The sequence below is a fragment of the Myotis brandtii genome, unplaced genomic scaffold, assembly GCF_000412655.1.
Source record: "Myotis brandtii unplaced genomic scaffold, ASM41265v1 scaffold300, whole genome shotgun sequence".
Classification (NCBI taxonomy): domain Eukaryota; kingdom Metazoa; phylum Chordata; class Mammalia; order Chiroptera; family Vespertilionidae; genus Myotis; species Myotis brandtii.
In genome coordinates, this window is record NW_005361459.1 from 2,085,318 (window position 1) to 2,105,840 (window position 20,523).

Genomic DNA, 20,523 nt, shown 5'->3' on the forward strand with positions numbered 1-20,523 from the left:
AAGGAATTATTGGGTACTTATTTTGGTGTGTATTTTTCCTTCTCTTCCCCATGTTAAAGCAGAACACAAAAGCAACCTCTGAGCATAAAAAGAGCTTCTAGTGGTGGAGAAGGTGCACATTCCCAGTATGGCATGGCACCAACCTACCCTAAAGCAGCTTACTATTCCAGCCTGAATCTAAAACAAATCTACAAATAGCTTTGGCTCCGTTTTGTAAAATATCCCATCCTCTGTGAAGGCCATCCTACCCTTAGTCTCACTCTCCTCTGAAATCCTGCTTTAATTGTATTCCACAACACAGTCGAGTTCAAAATGGTGTCTATGGTTTCTGCTCTTCTTGTTTGAATCTCATATTTTAAACCAGCCTGTAAGCTTCTTGTCTCTATATCCCCAATGGCATTCAGTCTAGTCCTATATAAACTCAGGAAATATCTGTTGTTTCCAAATAATCACCTGTCTAAAATCACATAATCCAGTCCAGATCCCAACCCCATGGTTCCTGACCACAGTCCTCCAGTCTTTGCTCAACATTGGACAGTGTTAATAGTATGCCCTGTGCTAGGTTTTCTCTGTGAGAGCTTCTAGATTGGTCATCTGAAGCTCATGATGTTTATTGGGCTTCCTGTGTCTTAAAGGGAAGGAAGGCTGAGGGAAAAACATACTGGTCGTAGAGCCCATGAGCCACTGCAAATGTAAGAGCAGCCTCAGGCTGTATGTTGCCCATCATCTTCAGATAGGTCCTGTTGCAACAGCCACTTCCAACATGGCAGCTCAGGTATCAGTAAGCCTTTCTAGCACACAGCAAATAAATCCATGGGCCACAACTCCTAAGGGGACGGCCTTCAACAAATCTCAACTCATAATTTTCACAGAGTTTACATCCTAGTAAATTGAATTCCATAATAGTGGGTTTTTTTGTTGCTCAAATACATAATATTTTGAGTAATTCCCCATTTATTTTTCATTTTAGAAACTTCGTGAATACTTTCATTCAGTTTAAGAAGCCTATTATTGTAGCAGTAAATGGCCCTGCCATTGGACTAGGAGCATCCATATTGCCTCTTTGTGATGTGGTTTGGGCCAATGAAAAGGCTTGGTTTCAAACACCCTATACTACCTTCGGACAGAGTCCAGATGGCTGTTCCACCGTTATGTTTCCCAAGATTATGGGAGGAGCATCTGTGAGTACCTCGTTTTAAAAAATAATTTTAGAAAACTTCCTGAAGAAATCTAATTTTGTTATTGGTTTTCTAAATATATACAGGGTGTCATTCTATGGGGACTTTTCATCAAATACACTTGTAATTCATTTCTTGTTCATTAACTTATATTTTTAATTCATGAAATCATACATTTTCATATCGGTTTATAGAACATCTATGGACACTGTTCAATGTCATTTTCTAGAGAAGGACCTCATTCAGTGAGAAATCTATATCTCTACATAGTTAATATTGACATCCACTATTAGTAAATACCCAATTTGTAACCCATACAACAGAGTTTGCACTGGAAACGTCTTTTATACCTAATTACCTAAAAGCTACACTCTACGTGAAAAGAAGAGTCACACTTGTCTCACCTTAAATCAGAACTTAGAAATGATTCAGCTTAGTGAGGAAGGTGTGTTGAAAGCCAAGATAGGCCAAAAGCTAGACCTCTTGCATCAGTTAGCCAAGCTATGAATGCAAAGGAAAAGTTCTAGAAGGAAATGAAAAATGCTACTCCAGTGAACATACAACTGATAAAAAAGCAAAATAACCTTATTGCTGATATGTAGGAAGTTTTAAAATCAAACAAGCCATGGCTTTCTCTTACACCGAAGCCTAATCCAGAGCAAGGCCTTAACTCTCTTCAAGTCTGTGGAAACTGAGAGAGGTGAGGAAGCTGCCAAAGAAAAGTCTGAAGCCAGCAGAGGTTGGGGTTTAAGGAAAGACGCTGCCTCGATAACATGAAAGTGCAGGGTGAAGAGGCAAGTGCTGATGTAGAAGCTGCAGCATGTTATCCAGAAGATCTAGCCAAGATAATTAATGAAGGTGGCCACACTAAACAGGTTTTCATTGTAGATGAAACAGCCTTATGTTGGAGGAAGATGCCATCTAGGGATTTCATAACTAGAGAGGAGAAGTCAATGTCTGGCTTCAAAGGACAGGCTGACTCTTTTGAGGGGCTAATGCAGCTGGTAACTTTCAGTTGAAGCCGATGTTCACTTACCACCCCAAAAATCCTTGGGCCCTGAAGAATTATACTAAATCTACTCTGCCTGTGCTCTGTAAATGGAACAGCAAAGCCTGAATGACAGCTCATCTATTTACAACATGGATTACTGAATATTTCAAGCCCACTGTTGAGACCAACTGCTTAGAAAAAAGATTTCTTTCAAAATATTACTGCTCATTGCCAATCCACCTGGTCAACCAAGAGCTCCGACGGAGATGTACAGTGAAACTAATGTTGTTTTCATGCCTGCTAACACCACAGCCATTCTATAGCCCATAGACTAAGGAATAATTTTGGTTTTCAAGTCTTACTATTTAAGGAATACATTTTGTAAGGCTATAGCTGCCATACAAAGTACATTGAAATCCTTCTAGAAAGGATTTCCCATTCTAGATGTCATTTAGATCATTTATCATTCCTGGGAGGAGGTCAAAATATCACCGTTAACAGTTTGGAAGGAGTTGATTCCAACCCTCATGGGTGACTTTGGGGGTTCAAGCCCTCATGGAGGAAGTAACTGCAGATGTGGTGGAAATAGCAGGAGAACTAGAGTTAGAAGTGGAACCTGAAGAAGTGATTGTAGTGCTGCACTCATGATAAACCTCTAATGCAGTGGTTCTCAACCTTCCTAATGCCGCGACCCTTTAATACAGTTCCTCATGTTGTGGTGACCCCAAATTTCATTGTTACAAATTGAACATAATTAAAGCATAGTGATTAATCACAAAACAATATGTAATTATATATGTGTTTTCCGATGGTCTTAGGCAACCCCTGTGAAAGGGTCGTTCGACCCCCCAAAGGGGTCGCGACCCACAGGTTGCGAACCGCTGCTCTAATGGATGGGGAGTTGCTTCTCATGGATGAGCAAAGATAGTGGTTTTTTTAAGATGGAATCTACTTGTGAAGATGCTGTGAAAATGGTTGGAGTGGCAAAAAAGGATGTAGAACACTACATAAACTTCGCTGATGAAGCAGCAGCAGGTTTGAGAGGACTGACTCCAATTTTGAAAGAAGTTCTACTCTAGGGAAATGCTATCAAGTAATATCACATGCTACAGAGAGTCAGTTTGTTCATGAAAGGAAGAGTCAGTCAGTGTGGCAAACTTCAGTCTTGTCTTATTTTAAGAAATTGCCACAGCCACCCCAACGTTCAGCAACCAACACCCTGATTGGTGTGCAGCTGTCAACATCGAGCAGGACCCTCCACCAGCAAAGATAATGACTTGCTGATGGCTCGGATGCTGGTTAGAATTTTCTAGCTATAAAGTGTTTTTAAATTAAAGTATGTACATTGTCTCTAGACATCTGCTATTGCACATGTAATAGACTACAGTATGGTCTGAACATAACTTGTATATGCATTGGGAAACAAATTCATGTGAATTGCTTTATTGTCATATTCACTTTATTGCGATGGTCTGTAACCCAATCTGCAGTGTCTCTGAGGTATTTCTGTAGTGTCTCCAAAAGCAGATGCTAAGTGGAGTTAAGTAGCCAATACCTACTGAAGGGACAAGGAAGAGATAGGGGGAGAAATTGAACTGTGAGCAGGCCCAACAAAGCTTCTGCTATCCCATGGGGCATATATGGCCTCTTAATAGATGTACCACAGTGGGCCGAAGTGGCTGCTTCCTTTATGTCCATTATCACTGAGTGTGGGCTGTGCCCATCGACGGGTGGCTCTCTGCAGCGGGGAAGTCCCCTCGGGAGCTAATGGATGTCTGCTGATGGCACTGCCAGCAGCTGGGACAGCAAGACCTCCCTGTAGTGGATCTCAGCAGCACATCTGTGCATGCGCCACAGCCCACCTCTTGTCCCTTGGATCTGCCTCTTCGAACAGTTTGCAGGGGGCAGTTCCTCCAGGTTCCAGAGTCCTCTTTTCCTGGGGGAGACTTAGAGGAGGAGGATTAGACAGTGGTAACTGCTGCAGGCAAGAACCACGTGGATGTTAAAATTAGTGGGTAGTAAAAGTACCATGAGAAGAAGGATATTTGCATCCTCGCATTATTTACGATAGAAAAATTAGTAACTTTCAAGTAGAGAAGCCTGCAGACACCTCCTTCCTGAGAGATTAAAGTTCACCAGAAACAAGGCCTATCGGCTGTGGTTTGCCCTCATGTGCTGCACAGAGAATGACATCGCGTCAGCCTGCTGGAGTCCTGCCAGATGTGCATTGCCTCAGTCTCATCCAGGGAGTGCCAGGCAGGTCCAAGTGTGGCACGTCTATAGATGCAGAGCAGCGCCCTTCTGCCACAGTCGGAGAACTCGCTGAAGGACTGAGAAGCCTTTGCAGACTGGGGAGGCCAAGGGGAACTGACAGCTCAGTGCATTGTGGCTTCTCGGGATCCTGATCAGAGAAAGGACAGCAGTGGAAAAACTGGCAACATTTGCACAGGATTTGTAGTTCCATTCATAGTATTATATCAATGGGAATTTTATGGTTTTGATCACTGTAAAATGTCATATAAGATGTTAATGTTAAGGGAGAGCTGGGTGATGGGTTGACAAGAACTCTCTATACTACTTTTGTAATCTTTCAATAAGTCTAAAATTATTCCCAAAATAGAAAGTTTTAAATAGTTTAAATCAAGGAATGTAAAGGAGGAGAGGGCTTAATATGACAAACTGCAGCCGCCCTGCCATAGCTGGTCTTAGTCCTCCCTCACCTCATCCTCTCCCTTCCTGTGTTAAATCCCCCCCCCCCCCCTCACCACCTCTGCCTGCCTCAGTGCTGCCCTGGTGGTAGGTCACTGGTCCCCAAGAGGCCTGAAGCCTGGTCATCATGCCCTGCTCAGCTGGAGTTGGAAGGGAAGGAGGAAGGGGCTCCTGGTGGGCCTCAGGATTCCACACATCCCCTCCTCACCTGCTGGCCCTGGGCTCAGACATCAAGTGCTCAGGCAGTGGTCAGAGCTTCAGGTTCTCTGGGACCCCTGTTGTGTCCGCCAGCAAAGCGTGCCCCCTCTGGGCCAGCAGCACCCAGAGATGTGAGGAGAGGAAGCACAATGTCCCTCAGTAGATCATTGGGAGGGATCATAAGTGCAGCCACTCCTACTTCCACCCTTTCTCTCCCAGGCTTGTGTTCTTCCTGTTGTGAACATGGTACAATATCAAGGTCATTGCATTGTGTATACTGTGAGTTGGAAGACAGTGCCCATCCTCCTGGAGCACACCTGCTGGCTGGTGCTCCTCTCGTACTGGGGGTCATCCCAGTGCTCCTAGGACTGGCAGCTTCTGCAGGTGTTGACTATGACTCCGCCGGAGGACCCACTCCCACAGCTCCTTTGCTGGGAGTAGGCGAGGCTATTCTGGTCTGGCGTTGTGTGACACCCCATGAGCCTCAGAGTGAGGTCGCCTGAGGACTTGCAGGCAGGAAAGCAAACCCACACCCACAGTAAGCATCTGTTCCTGTACCAAGCATGTCAAACTTGCGGCCAGTGGGCCGCATGCCTCGTTTAAAGAAATGAGGCATGCGGCCCCCCCCGACTGCGAGTTTGACATGCTTGCTGTAAACAGTCAACTTATGCTTGGCTGGCTAATTGTCTCAGGAATGATGCCAAGCAGGTAGCTTGGCATTGGTGTCTGCTACTAGAAGGCTTGATGTCCAGCCACAACAGTAGCTGAACCAGCCTTGATAGGTCAGAGCCCGTGCTATTGAGCTCCAGCACCGGGGTGGCCAAACAACCAACACTGGCTAGTGTCACCTTTCTTATGTAGTTTAGTTCCTCTTCGTGGTGGGTGCTCTCTGGTGGACACTGACGTGCCAGCAGTTTATACCCTTCCCCAGTAACATATCTATATGCCTCTACCCTAGACATCTGTGTCCCCAGTTTCCAGGACCCTGGCCAGCCAGACAGACGGTTCACCACTACCCTGCTCACCCTGGATTCTAACCCTGATGAAGTTCTCTTACACCAGATGAATGACCAGGCATATCCCCCATTTCAGAGCATTCCCCTCCCATGTTCTTTTGAGCCAGGTCACCCATAAACCAAGCTTGTTCACAGGGAATCCCCCATTCAGCCATGGATGTTAACTGAGGCGGGGCACTGGTACAGCAGTGGTGCGTGACTTGTGGGTCTGGGCCACCTGTTTATGCATCTCGCCTATGCTCTCTGGTGTTTGTGCCTGATCCCAGCTGTGCACTGCCACTGGCCCTGGCTGACCCTTAGACCTTGATGGGCCTGATAGCTCAGCTTATGATGGACATTTCACTTGGTGTCCCATGGCTAGGTGTTCTTTCTCTACCAGGGCCCGGAGTGCACACTAGAACTGTTTTTTAAAAGGTATGTACTTCTCTGCTAGAAGGCATGGCCTTGCTCCAGAGCCCCAGGGACCTGCATTGAGATCATCTGTTTGGCATTGCCATAAGCTCCTCATGGCATCTTGTCCCACCCTCTCCACTGTCGGCCACAGCGGTTCTGGCATTTCAGCCTCACTTGGCCTGGACCCTTATTCCTTTCTCCGTACTTTAGAAGCCATCCCAGCAGCAAGACCACGCGGCCTCTCCTGGGGCACTTGCCAGCATGTTAAGTCTTGTAGTTCAGGAAAGCTCCCCTGTCCAACCTGGTGGTTTTCCCCCTGGTCAAGAAGAACACTCAGAATTCAGTCCCTTGTCTTCCCCCAGCTCCACCAGCACTTTCTCGCTCTTGTCATGCAGCTCTTCTGGGCAGTAGGTGAGTTACAGGCCTGATGGCCAAGAGAGGGGATGTGCAGGGCTTAAGGGAAGTGATGCAGTCCTATAAAGAGAGATTTCTGCATTGTCTTCAAACAAGGGGGCAGCACTTGTTCTGAATGGAGATGAGTGGGCCGTTTATGTGGGCTCAGAGGAGTCTAGGGTTCAGAGTTTGGGGGCATCCACCCAGAAGTCCCCATACCAAGTTTATCCCCCTCTTTCTTCCTCACATAGCCAAACAGACCTTCTGTGTGTGGCTGATCAACCTTGCCGGGAGCTTGGCCACTCTGATAAGTCCTGGGTCTGTATGTGGGTCACAACTCTCTCTCTGCCATCTTGCTACCCAGGAATCGCTCTGTGTCAGTGGCAACTAGCAGTTACTATCCCATTACCTGTGAGAAGGTCTTCATTGCCAGCCAGCTAGGGAGCAATAAATCCTTTTCATCACCGCTTCCACTCCCACCTGGCACAAGGTAGTTCTATGGAAGCAGAGGTCAGGTGACTATGGCAAGCAGGACATGGATTAGGTATCAACCTCTGGCGAGGCAGAGAGGAAACAGAATAGGGTGGAGGGCAAAGGTGAACTGTGGTGCAGTTTGGATGATGTCCTAGCTGAGCCCATGGTAGACTCTGGGGCATATGTGACCATCACAGTTGTTCCAGGTGCCCTCACCACACCCATTGGATGCAGCAGCCCCAAGAAGGGCCTGCCCCTGGGAGAGGCTGCCTGCAGAGCTCTCAGAGGGAGTTGCCTGCTGACAGTGCTCCTGGCCAGTGGCTCTGAGTGACATATCAGTGTTCACCTCAAGTTGTCTCCATTTTTTTTATGGGGAAAGTATTAAACAAACTTGACATTTGAACACATTTTGGGCAAAAGTAGCTTGGAAGTGGAGCCCTTGGGCCAAATGCTGCTAAGGGGTAGCGGTCTTGGGTCCACTGAGCTCAGAAAGATTCATAAGTAGCTTGAAGGTAGTACAAAGTGAATGCCTACTCCTGACTCCCTCACCTTTGACCCCGCTGGACAAGTCTTGAAAGTCATTATTGTTTGCTTCTGTGACCTCCCGGTGTAACCTGAGCAGCAGTTTCCAGCCAGGGCGATTTGCCCCATACTCCAGTCCTAGAGGGCATGTGGCAATGTCTAGGAACTTGGTGTCACAACAGAGGAGATGTAGTTTTTCCTACAACTCACAGGACGTCCTCCACACTAAAGTGTCTTTACCCGGCCAGAGTATCTTCATGCCCAGCTTGAGAAATCCTGCTCTAAATAAAGCTGGAGCAAAGAGCCTAAACAGCACACAGTGTAAATTCTGCACTTTTTTTGGAGTAGTTGACTAAAACCTCTACACAAAACATGAGTGAATGTTGATGAGGTGAGTTGTATTGTGACAACTCTTGTTGAAAGTGACTGCTGCCTAAATGGTGCAGTTCCTTTCGTGAGCTCTTAGTGTATGTGATTTCAGGAGCCTGAGGCAAGCCTAGAACAAGTTTGGTTTTCCCCACTTGCTATGTGAAAAACTTTAGGACGACAGCTAAAGGGATCATATTATCAGGATAAGAACATGCAGGTAAACAAGCTGGGAAAACTACCTTTACTGTAGTATCTGCTGCAGGGAGAGAGATCTTGGAGCCAGGCTGTAGTCACAGCTATGTAGGTTAGCTCTACAGTGAGTCCTCCTTGGGCCCAGTGAACATTCGTGGAGTGCCCACGCTGAGCCAGACACTGCAAAGCCCAGTCCTGTCTCAAGGACCACCCCTGTGAGCCTTTACACTCAGGAAAGTGTTGGGCCCTGTGACTGACAGCTGAGGAGCCTCCATTGAGGGAACCACAAAGATGACAACACGCCCATTTGTAAACCTGGCAGCTCTTGGCCCTGAGAGCCTTGCCCTGAGTTTGCAGTGGGGGGCTGCCCTTTGAGGAGGTTAGAGACTGGTCCGAGGGAGTCAGTGGCAGAACCACTGCCAAGCTATGCCTCCTTGAGATTTGAAGCTTCCTGGTTCCTCCCACCCAAGCCTGTCAGGTTTCCTTACCATACTTCTTAATGTGATCTTTTTGGCTAAACTTGAACAGGAAGCAGTCAACCTGTAAGACATTTATCTATTCAAAGAGCAAGCCTTAAATCCAGTCATGGCTAACACACCAGGAAAATTTTAACTAATGTATTATTCCTGGCTCAGTTGACCAGGATGGTGAAGAAACACACCGCTCTATTGTACCTATTTTGGCCAGATCGGCAAAAACATTTTAGTTTGTGTGCCAAGATGAGAAAGGTTGAAAATAGCTGTACTAGAATACCACATGCCATATCCCATGTGACCTATACTGCAACTTAATACTTTCTTATCCTTCGGCATTTATCATTTGTCTGCATAGCTACACCATAACTTTTTTAAACAGTTGGACAATTTTGACCACATTGAGTCAATTTTTAAAACTATTGGAAATTGAGTTTATGAGAACATATCCATTCAACTTATGTATATTTAATCCTACTAATCTTACCAAGGGAATTTTTCCTAATGGTTTTACTTGATAAGTATATTTTAAACCAACTCACCACCTGTATTTTGGTGAGAAAGCATTTAACAACCTTGAGTTAGTCCCAACATTCAGTCCTTTGGGTAGATTCAGAAATGTCCTGCACATCCATTGACAGCCAGTGGGGAGTTAGCTGGGTTCTCGCTCACTGGAGGAGAGGATGGTTTGATGGCTGTTGGCCCCAGCTGCCTGTCTTCAAGCCTGAGAGAATCAAGAAAAGGGAATGAAAGACCAGGAGAGAAGAGAATAGTAGTAGGGCAGTAAATTGGCCTCCAGTGGGCAAAAAATACTTTCAAAATGCCTGGGAGAACAGAGAGGCCCCCTGGAGGCGCTGGAGGAGAAATGCAGGAAGGATGCCTTGCTCTTTGTCACTCCCACTGCCCATGTGCACTCAGGCCAGCGAGGTCCTTTGTGTTTCCTATCCAAGCTAAGACCCTGTAGTTCAGGTTGGTCCTGCAAACATACTTCAAACTAACCCAAGTGATTTAGTTGTGGTGTTGTCTTTACAGAATGTTGAGAGTAAAAGAAATGCATATAAGGAATGAAAAATTCTCTGTCCATAGAGCACTTCCCAGTAAGTCATTTCATCAGGAACTGTTTTCCTTTCTCATTGCATTTGGATCTGCCTTCAGAAGAACGATCTTAACAGCTAACAATAAGATTAAGTCAGATTTTTAAATCCATTGTTTATTTTAGACCTTTCCACTGAGAGGAGGCTGTTCGGGGGTTTTGTAGAACATCTTCAGGCTCTTCAAACACTCATGGCTTTGTCCAAGACTTACACAAATAACATGCTCCTCTTGGGGACAAAAGTGAGTCGTGAGTGTTAAGAACCTTGCAGTCCTTCTGAAGACCCTGTTCTACAGCTGCTTTGCATCTCTGCCGATATTGAAATGGGGTGATGAATCAGCAGGACATTTGCTCTGCCGGCTCTGGTGTGCATACTCTAAACCAGCGGTCACCAACTTTTCAGACCTCGTGGACCACCAGTTGGTGACCGCTGCTCTAAACTGTGCATTTCACGTGCAGTTGGCCATCCAGGTGCCTTTACAGGAGGTACACAGGTACTATCAACTGAGAGAGACACTTAATACTTTAAAGCCTTTTCATGACAATGATTTTGCTTCTTTTGGAAAAGAAAGACACTGACCAAAAGTGCATTTTACCTGAGCTCAGAAGCTCTTTGTGACCACCAGAATCTTCAGGAAGGTTAACCATGCAAGATAGGAAATTGTGACATTAGAATCGTGCAGTTTCTTTGTCAGATAGATATTCTCCTCTTTTCTCCTTACTTCAGCATCTGTGAGCCTATCATTAGAGTGATAATGAAATTCATGCAAATTTGTGATGAGACCTTAAAAGTGCTGTAGAATCCAGGACAAAGTTAAAACCAGTTTCATACACACACACACACACACACACACACACACACACAAAACCAAGTGTTCACTCCCTCCATTGAGTCATGCGTATAGTCAGACCTTCCTAGGCAGTGGTCGTTTAGGGTACTTCTCAGTCCTGGTCGACTCCTCCCAGGTATCCCCCTGCAGGACCTCCCCGCCTGCATGTGCTCACGTCCCTAAAATTGCAAATGTTCTAGCTTTGCTTGGGCCTCATTTTCCCAGGAAACTACTTTGTGTATTAAATGAGTGCACACATTGGGAGGAGGAGGCAGGTAGAGAGGGACATGCCAGTGACTTCAAATTAACAAACAGATCTTCTCTAATTTAGATTTCTTGGCTGTCTATTTGATCCTGTATTACATCATAAAATAAGCCTTTTACATTCATTTTTTTTGAAAACCCACTGACCGGTATGTTGCTTCCTGCCCACGTCGTGGACTGTGCCTTGCTGGGTTTCTGCTCAGTGCACAGGCTCTAGAGAGGGTTGGTTGCAGCCCTGGAGGGTGTGCAAGGGGTCCCAGCCCAGGCCGTTCAAACACCCATCGTCAGTGTGAATTTTTAAGGGATGAGTTATTGGGTTGGGTCTTTTCTGCCTGCCTCCCCGTCACATTTCATATTTCATATCAGTGTCAACTCTTCTTCCTTTCAGGCAAATGAAATGTTGCTCAGTGGCCGTAAGCTGACAGCGCAGGAGGCGTGTGGCAAGGGCCTGGTCTCGCAGGTGTTCTGGCCTGGGACCTTCACCCAAGAGGTCATGGTTCGCATTAAGGAGCTTGCCTCGTGTAATCCAGTTGTACGTCAAATTTGTTCTCTTAAGTGTGTGACTTTTTGTGTGTTTTTTGCCATGACCTTTTCCTTCAGAGAGATCAGACTTTTCACAGTATTTCCCTCAGCGCTCCCTGTACAGCCACCTTCATGGGAAATACTGACGGGAGCCGTAATGGATGCCAGTGCTTCAATCTGCTTACCCTGTCCTCCCTTTGCAAATGCCCAAGAATTAAAGGAAAGCATTTCAATCTCAGGTTTAGTAACTTAAAAATGCCCTATATCCCTGGCCAAAAGGTTGCGGGTTTGATTCCAAGTCAGGGCAAGTACAGGAAGGCGACCAATTGATGTTTCTCTCTCCCTCCCTCTGCTATCTCCCTCTCGAAGATCAATAAGCATGCCCTCGGGTGAGGATTATTTTTTAATCCTATAAAAGTCTACCAAAAAAACATTTATATAGCTCTTCACTGCTTTCAAAGCCCTTTCATATAATCACTTTTTCCACACAGTAGACCTAAGTTTTGGCTAATAAATGTACTGGATAATATTTAATCTTTTAACAAAATTGCACTTGCCAAATTATAAGGTGAAATGTTATTTGATATTAATTGATCTAACTTCCCTCTAAGCCAGTGATTTTCAACCAGTGTGCCACAAGAATTTTTAAAACGTGCAATACCTGACTATTAGTCAGGGGCACTGATCTCTTTGCCCTTAAAATAAAAAAATGAGAACATCCAACACAATAGCTGTCCAGTGTGAATTAAAATTATACTTTTTTTTTTGTCAGATCAGCAAAATGTAATATTTTTTGGTGTGCCACCGGTGGAATTTTATAGTTTATGTTTGCCATGAGATGAAAAAGGTTGGAAACTGCTGCTTTAAGCTATCCCAAACATGAACAGTCCTCATTATTAAAATTAAATTTTGGTTTAAAAATCCCCTCAACAGACATTCTCCCAGTTTCCCTTGAGCACCAGAGCTATGCGTGGGCTCATGCAGCACAGCAGCGTGGGCCACGGCTGGTCTTGGCGTCAGGAAGAGGCAGGGAGTAGTAGACAGTTCAGCTCGCTTTTGAAATAGCTTGACAACCGTTTTGACCTTGAGAATGTGTCTGATATCTAGTGTAAAATAGACTTTGTACATATATTAGGCCTGGTGTATATTGTGGGAAATGTCTGGTAGCTTTTTTTTTTTTAATATACTTTATTGATTTTTTTACAGAGAGGAAGGGAGAGGGATAGAGAGTTAGAAACATCAATGAGAGAGAAACATTGATCAGCTGCCTCCTGCACACTCCCTACTGGGGATGTGCCTGCAACCAAGGTACATGCCCTTGACCGGAATCAAACCTGGGATCCTTCAGTCCACAGGCCGTTGCTTTATCCACTGAGCCAAACTGGTTAGGCTGATAGCTTTTTTTTGATAGGTCATTACTCAGGTTTGATAATTATTCACACAAACTTGGGGTGCAGTGGAGCCAGTGCTTGCAGACACACACCTGCTAACTAACTGTGTTGTGTGGTCCAGGTGCTGGAGGAATCCAAAGCCCTTGTACGCTGCAACATGAAGACAGAGTTGGAGCAGGCCAATGAGAGGGAGTGTGAAGTGCTGAAGAAGATCTGGGGCTCCGCCCAAGGGATGGACTCCATGCTGAAATACTTGCAGAGGAAGATAGATGAGTTTTGATTGGCAGGCTGCCTGCTGATGACACTGGAATTGAAGAGCAGGACATCTGTGGCTCCAAGGTGCCCGAATCCATCCTCACAGCCTGAAACATGTTCACTCTTAGCTCACGCTTGGAAGCAGGACTTGAAACATCCAAGCTATTTATTATCAAGGAGTTTTTAAGTACTGTAACTTTAAAATAAATAATTACAAAGCTCCTTTGTCCAAACATCATTATTTTATACTTAATATTCAGACAAGTATGAGAGTGTAATGGTGAGCACTAGACTGCTCGTTGCAGCTCTAATTTCTGCTATCTTTGGCTTGTACTGTATAAAGAAGAAAGTGTGTTTTGCTGGTTTGGGGTTGCAGGGAAAGTCTGGGATAATGTTTGTTTTCCTTATTTTTTCCTTCTAGAACAGACTCTAAAGAGGCACTAGAAAGCCTCATCTCCCCTGCCCCAAATAGAGATATAGAAAGATCTGAGATGTGCTTTTTTCTCCAAGAAGGCACAGATAACTCAGATGAAAAGTCCAAATCAAAAGTAAGACTTACGTTTTAGGATATTTCTGATGAAAAATCCACTGATGAACGTGCCCCCACACTTAAGTACACTTAGGATTTATGCTGAGAAAAAAATCAGTTGCTTTTTCCTTCTCTTTTAATATGTCTGGTTCTCACCCAGTTAACATGGAGAAACCACTGTCTCTGGAAGGAAGCTTGTTTTGCAGTCCTAGTGACTCACTGAACAGCCTAAGTATGGTATCTAAGCTATAAGTTAGCCTTAGTGGGGTTTAAATAGTGTCTTTGACCCTTTTGAAAAAATAACTTCAATGCTTCTTGTTGCTGGGTGAGAAGTGCTACTTTATATACAATTTTGGTTTTCTATGTGCAGATATGATTGCTGTATTACACCAAAAAAAGTATTTTTATGTTTATAAACTGTATTTTTTAGTTTCACTTAGAATATATTTTATTTAATAAGTTAAAATTCTTTTGGCACACTATTAAATGCAGAAACTCCTTTTTAAGAAAAAGAACTACCTTATATTCAATGTTTAATGTTCTTGGTCTCCGGGTTCATGTCTACACAATACACTGAGTACAGTGTGGTGTCCAAGAGTGCCCTACGTAAACAGACATGCGCACTGCTCTCAGGAGTGGGGCCGATTCCTGATTACAGAGGCCTGCCATTAGGTAGGCTTCTGCGCTTGCAATCATATTGAATGTATGAAGAGTGAAATAAAATCAAAACCTTATTTTTGTACAGTTTTAAATTTTATACTAGAACTGACCGCCTCCTGGCTGCGTGGAGAGCTGTACAGTGTATAAACCTGCCTTTACCTGGGATTGGTTGGTGCAGTATTTTTGCATCTGTGGGACCTACTTTTTCGTTCAGTAGTTTGAAATATATATAAACTGTACAATCTGTAAAGTTTTTATAGAATAAATATTCAGCTGTGAAAACTGGTTAAATAAAACTAATATTTCTTAACACATTTAAAATGTTTCTCAAAATTCTTCACTTCTGAAGTTTCTCAATGAATGTATTTTTGTGAAATAGGAGCATAAAACATTTGTACAGTATAAAGAGTGCCGAATCACCGTGTAACTACTCCTAGGGAGGAACTAGAAAATGGCCAGTGTCCTCCCAGGTCACATCCACATCCCCCTCCCCAGGTTGCCATTTTCATTTCCTGAAATTTGTGTCACTCATCCTGTTGCTTCTTTTTCAAAGATGCATATTTTTAGCATATATTAACTAGTTCTGCATATTTAGAATTATATTGTATCCCATATAAGCTCCTGTGATTTATATCTTTGATTCAGTATTAAGAGACTTTTCTATTTGTACAGAAAGTTATAATTTATGGCTTCTTTACCCAAACCTACAGCGTAGATATTTCCATTCCTGTTTCTAGATAAAGAACCTGAGGTGTGACACTCACCCCAGATCATGTGGGTAACTGGTCAGAGGTAGGACTAGCCTTCCAGCCCAGTTCAGTGTGGCAAAACCTACATTCTGACGACTCCCCTGTGATGTCCGTCTCTTAGAATTTACAGATAGGGAACTGATTCAGGAGGCTCATGCTCAGTCCTGGTGAGGGTGATGGGAAATGTAGCCTCTCATAGTGGTGAAAGTCTAACTTAGTTGAACTTTAGAAGAGAATGTGATAGTAACTGTCAAAATAAGTATTAAAAACCTAGACCCAGTAAGTCCTATTTATAAGAATTCATCTTAATGAGTGAATTCTTGCAGAAAATAAGAATAAAGATACATATACAATTAAACTCATCTCAGGATTGTTCCTACTAGTAGAAAGTTGGAAACAGCATACCGTGTTCATCAGTAAGGTTTGTGTTAAATAATTATGCTACAGCCACACTGCTGTAGGAAAGGAATGAAGTCTTTATAAAATCTTAGGTGGAACAGCATGCCAAAAACACCCATTGTATGCTTTTTTTTTAACTTTTTAAAATATACTTATTCATTTCAGAGAGGAAGGGAGAGGGAGAGAAACATCAATGATGAGAGAGAATCACTGATCAGCTACCTCCTACATGCCCCCTACTGGGGATCAAGCCCACAACCAAGGCACGTGCCTGACTGGGAATCGAACCATGACCTCCTGGTTCATAGATCAACACAACCACTGAGCCACACCAGCCAGGCCTATTGTATGCTTTTAAAAGGTTAAAAAACCATATTCTGTTCTGTTTATCAAGTCCTCTCCCCTAGTGCTTCCCAGCCCCTGGGGTGAAACACTACTCAGCCCCTCAGAAGTTGAGGTAGAAGTGGGTAGTACTGCCCACTTAGGGCTTCGACCAGGGCTGTCCCCTTCTTGCCTTGATTCCTCAGCTGTGTGTCAGTACCAGCAGCCAGCACTTACACTGCCCTGAGCGCCAAGTACTAGACCAAACACTGCTAGCTCATGTGATTTTTTTTTTAGCATACTCAGTTTTTAGAGAATATTTATTGATGTAATATATTTTTAATAATATATAATCATACAATGAGAGCTGTCAAATCTTTTGGTAGCTGACTTCGTTTCTGACATCCTTGGCAAGAAGACTGAAGAAATCAAAAGACCCTGCACTTTGAGATCTTTGCGGGAACTCCATGCCCACAATGTAAAGGGAGAGAAGTGCGGGGAGAGCACCTGGCAAGGGCTGCTCACGTGGCTCCTCTTGGCCCCTGTTACTTGGTCAAGGGTGAACAAGGGTTCACTTGGGGTTTTTTACCCCAAGTCTCTGGTTAAAGCAGGAGCCCAGAGGGTCAGGGGCCAGCCTTGACCAACTCCCCTTTGGCCGCATCACAGGCTCCAACCCACCCATACATGACCTCTTCATTTACATTAGCATGAACACATGTTATATCTCCAAGGGAAGGGAAATGTGTGCATTGCAGTTGAATTGGTACCTACCAAGTAGTGACGTGAGAGGAACAGCCTGGGACATGGCTCCGTCAGCCTGTCGGGCCCTCAGGAAGCTCAGTCTTATCTGCTTCCCCCAAATTCCAGGCCAGCTAGCCCATCCGGTGGCCTCTTACTGACCTTTCTGTCTTGTAACCAGCATTCCCCAGCCCATGCCCTTCCTGTCCTAAAGTGCACTCTAATGGCCTCCAGGACATGCCAGGGGGAATCCTACCCTCCCTCCACAAGAAGGCAGATTCTGGGCAGGGGAGAACAGTCCTCGGAGGAACCTTCGGCCCTGCACTAAAGCCCAGATCGAGTGGGAGAGGGTCTGTGGCATTGCATGCACCTCTTTATACAAGAGGTAATGGGCCCAGAGCGGTCAGGTGATCTTCCCATCATACAGCCTTGTATGTGGCCTGGCATTCAGCTACTAGCTACTGCTTCACACTCCACTGCTCTGGGTGCCTGCCTTCCTCGACAACTTGACAACTTTACTTGCCAAAATCAGACTGAGGCAAAAACTGACTATGGCAAGTGTCCAGTGATGGGTGTCAAACGTTGTACATTAGAATTACCTGGATTGCTTAGCAAACCCTCAGTACTATACACGAAACCAATTAACTCATGACCTCCACACACTGAGATCCAAGTATCTAGGGTATTTGACCAGGGCAAGTAGCTTGACTTGTCTGTGCCCAGCACTGGGAATGGGCAGGAGGATGGCCTGGAAAGCCCAGTCTATTCTGGTCCCCACAGCCTGTGGTTCTATGGGCAGAAGTGGGGCAGTTGGACACAGTGGGCGGTTTGAGGCTATTTGGCGACTTAGGATTTAGTATTTTTTCAAGTGAGGCCGGACCTACCAGAGGATTTTGGCAATCTACAAACTATTTCTGCATCTGTAAGAGTTAGTATGTATTAAGCTCTTAATACATACTAACATTTAGAAACAAACACCCTCACTGCTTGGTCACAGGGGAAGGGCTGACTATATTCCAGGAAACCCCTCCCTATCCTATGGGGAACATTCCCACAGTGTCCTGAAGACAGATAAATATCTGCTTTGGTGAAAATGGCATTGTATAATTTGAACGGTGGTTTAAAAGTTACTTTTTGGCCGAAACCAGTTTGGCTCAGTGGATAGAGCGTCAGCCTGCGGACTGAAAGGTCCCAGGTTCGATTCCGGTCAAGGGCCTGTACCTGGGTTGCGGGCACATCCCCAGTGGGAGATGTGCAGGAGGCAGCTGATCAATCTCTCTCATCGATGTTTCTAACTCTCTATCTCTCTCCCTTCCTCTCTGTAAAAAATCAATAAAATATATTTAAAAACAGAAAATAAAATAAAAGTTACTTTTTAGTGTGATAAAAAAAATTCAAATATCACCTATATGGAACATTCTGGAAAAACAACAACTAGATACCAGATATACAATGAAATGGAACACTTCAACAACACTATAAACCTAACACACACCTATAGAACCCTCAACCCAACAGCAGAATACATATTCTCAAGTGCACATGAACATTCCCCAATATAGACCATATGTTAGGCAATAAAACAAGTCTCAGTGAATTTAAAAGGATTGAAATCATACAATATATGTCCAACTGCAATGGAAAAAAGTATTTACAACAGAAATTTAGGAAATTAAAAAATGTAGAAATTAAACACATTTCTAAACAGCAAAAAAGACACATTTACAAGGGAAATTAGAAAATAGAGATGAATGAAAAATTTTTTAAAAACCAATAAATTATGTAACAAAACACTATCTTTAAAAAGAAAAATAAATAGATACCAGTCAATCTAGTCTCCCAGCTTAAGAAACTAGAAAAGGAACCAGGCCAGTGTGGCTCAGTGGTTGAGCATCGACCTATGAACCAGGAGGTCAGGGTTCAATTCCTGGTCTGGGCACATGCCCAGGTAGTAGGCTTGATCATCCCCAGTAGGGGGTGTGCAAGAGGCAGCCAATCAATGATTCTCATCATTGATTATTTCCATCTCTCTCCCTTTCCCTTTCTGAAATCAATAAAAATATTTTTTTAAAGAAAGGAGAGCAGACTAAACCCACAGCAAACAGAAGGGAGGAAATAAAGATTATATTAGAAACAAGTGAAATGGAGAATATAAACACAGGGAAAATCAAAAGTTAGCTCTTTGAAAAGATGAACTAGACTGACCAAGGAAAAGGGAATACTTAAATTACTAAAATCAGGACTGAAAGGAGAAAGTACCACCAACCTTATAGAAGTAAAGAATTCTAAGAGAATATTATGAACATTTGCATACCAACAAATTAGATAAACTATATGAGATGAACTAATTCTTTGAAAGACACAAACTGCTGAAACTGACACAAGAAGAAATAGAAAAACTGAATACCCCAACAAGTAAAGAGGTTGAATCAGTCATCAAAAAACTTGGCACAAAGCAAAGCTCAGGACAGATGGCTTCACTCATGAGTTCTCATGAGTTCTAGCAAATGCTTAAGAAGAAAATACTAATCCTTCACAAGTGCTTCCAAGAGAAAGAAATACTTTTTAACCTATTCTATGAGGCCAATGTTACCCTATTACCAAAACCACACAAAGACATCATAAGAAAAGAAAACAGACCCTGGCCGGTGTGTCTGTGATTGGAGTGTCCACCTGTGCACCGAAGGGTCTCGGGTTCGATTTCCAGTCAAGGGCATGTACCTGGGTTGCAGGTACAGTTCCTTGCCCTGATTGAGGCCCATGCGAGAGGCAACCAATCGATGTGTCTCTCTCTGTCTCTCCCTCCATCCTTCCCTTGCACTCTCTAAAAATCAGTGGGGAAAAATGATCAGTGAGGATTAACAACAAAAAAGAAAAACCTGTAAATCAATATCCCTTATTAATATAGATGGTAACAATGGTACCACATAAAAATTATACACCATGACCAAGTGGGATTTATCCCAGGAATGAAAGTTTGGTTCAACATACAAAAATCAATACAATACACCACATTGATAAAGGATGAAACCACAACATTATCTCAATGCGGGGGGGGGGGGCATTTGAAAAATCCAACATCCTCACACTTAACAAACTAGGATTACAAAGGAGTTTCCTCAAGTTGATAAAGGACATCTATGAAAAGCCCACAAAACATCATACTTAATGATGCTATTGAAAGCTTTCACCTTAAAATCAGAAACAAGACAAAGGTGTTTGCTCTTGCCACTCCATTCAACATTGTTCTGAAAGTTCTAGCCAGGACAATTAGACAAGAAAACAAATGAATATTATTCAGCCATAAAAAAAAAGAATGAAATCTTGCCACTTGCGATAACATGTATGAACCTTGAGAGCATTATAATAAGTTAAATAAGCCAGAGAAAGACAATTGATCTCACTTATATGTGGAATTGAAAACAAAACCAAACATCAAGCTCATAGATATAGAGAACAAATTGGTAGTTGCCAGGGGCTAGGGTGGGGGAGTGGGATGGACAGGGGTGGCAGCAAAGGGGACAAAATGGGTGAAGAGTGTGAAGAGGTACAAACTTCCAGTTATGAAATAAGTCATGGGAATGTAATATGCTGAGAGAATAGATGTAATATGCTGAGAGAGTAGATCTTAAAAGTTCTCATCACAAGAAAAAAATTTGTAACTATGTATGGTGATGGATACTAATTAGATTTATTGTAGTGATCATTTCACAATATATACAAACTAGAGGCCTGGGGCACAAAATTCGTGCATGGGGTGGGGGTGTCCCTCAGCCCAGCCTGCACCCTCTTCAATCTGGGACCCCTTGAGCAATGTCCAACTGCCCTCTCACAATCCATGACTGCTGGCTCCCAACCGCTCAC

At 43.8% G+C, this 20,523-nt stretch overlaps 1 protein-coding gene across 1 annotated transcript in view; it reads left to right on the forward strand.

Annotated features, from left to right (window-relative positions):
- The window catches only part of CDYL (chromodomain protein, Y-like), a gene marked incomplete at its 5' end in the record, with an annotated part of 95,675 nt that extends 80,909 nt beyond the window's left edge, over window positions 1-14,766 (forward strand). The window contains 3 exons of the mRNA XM_005869642.2: window positions 971-1,181; window positions 11,484-11,627; window positions 13,130-14,766. Coding sequence (XP_005869704.2) covers window positions 971-1,181; window positions 11,484-11,627; window positions 13,130-13,288 — 514 coding nt within the window. The remainder of the gene's footprint in view (window positions 1-970; window positions 1,182-11,483; window positions 11,628-13,129) is intronic.
- Between the last annotated feature and the right edge of the window lie 5,757 nt (window positions 14,767-20,523).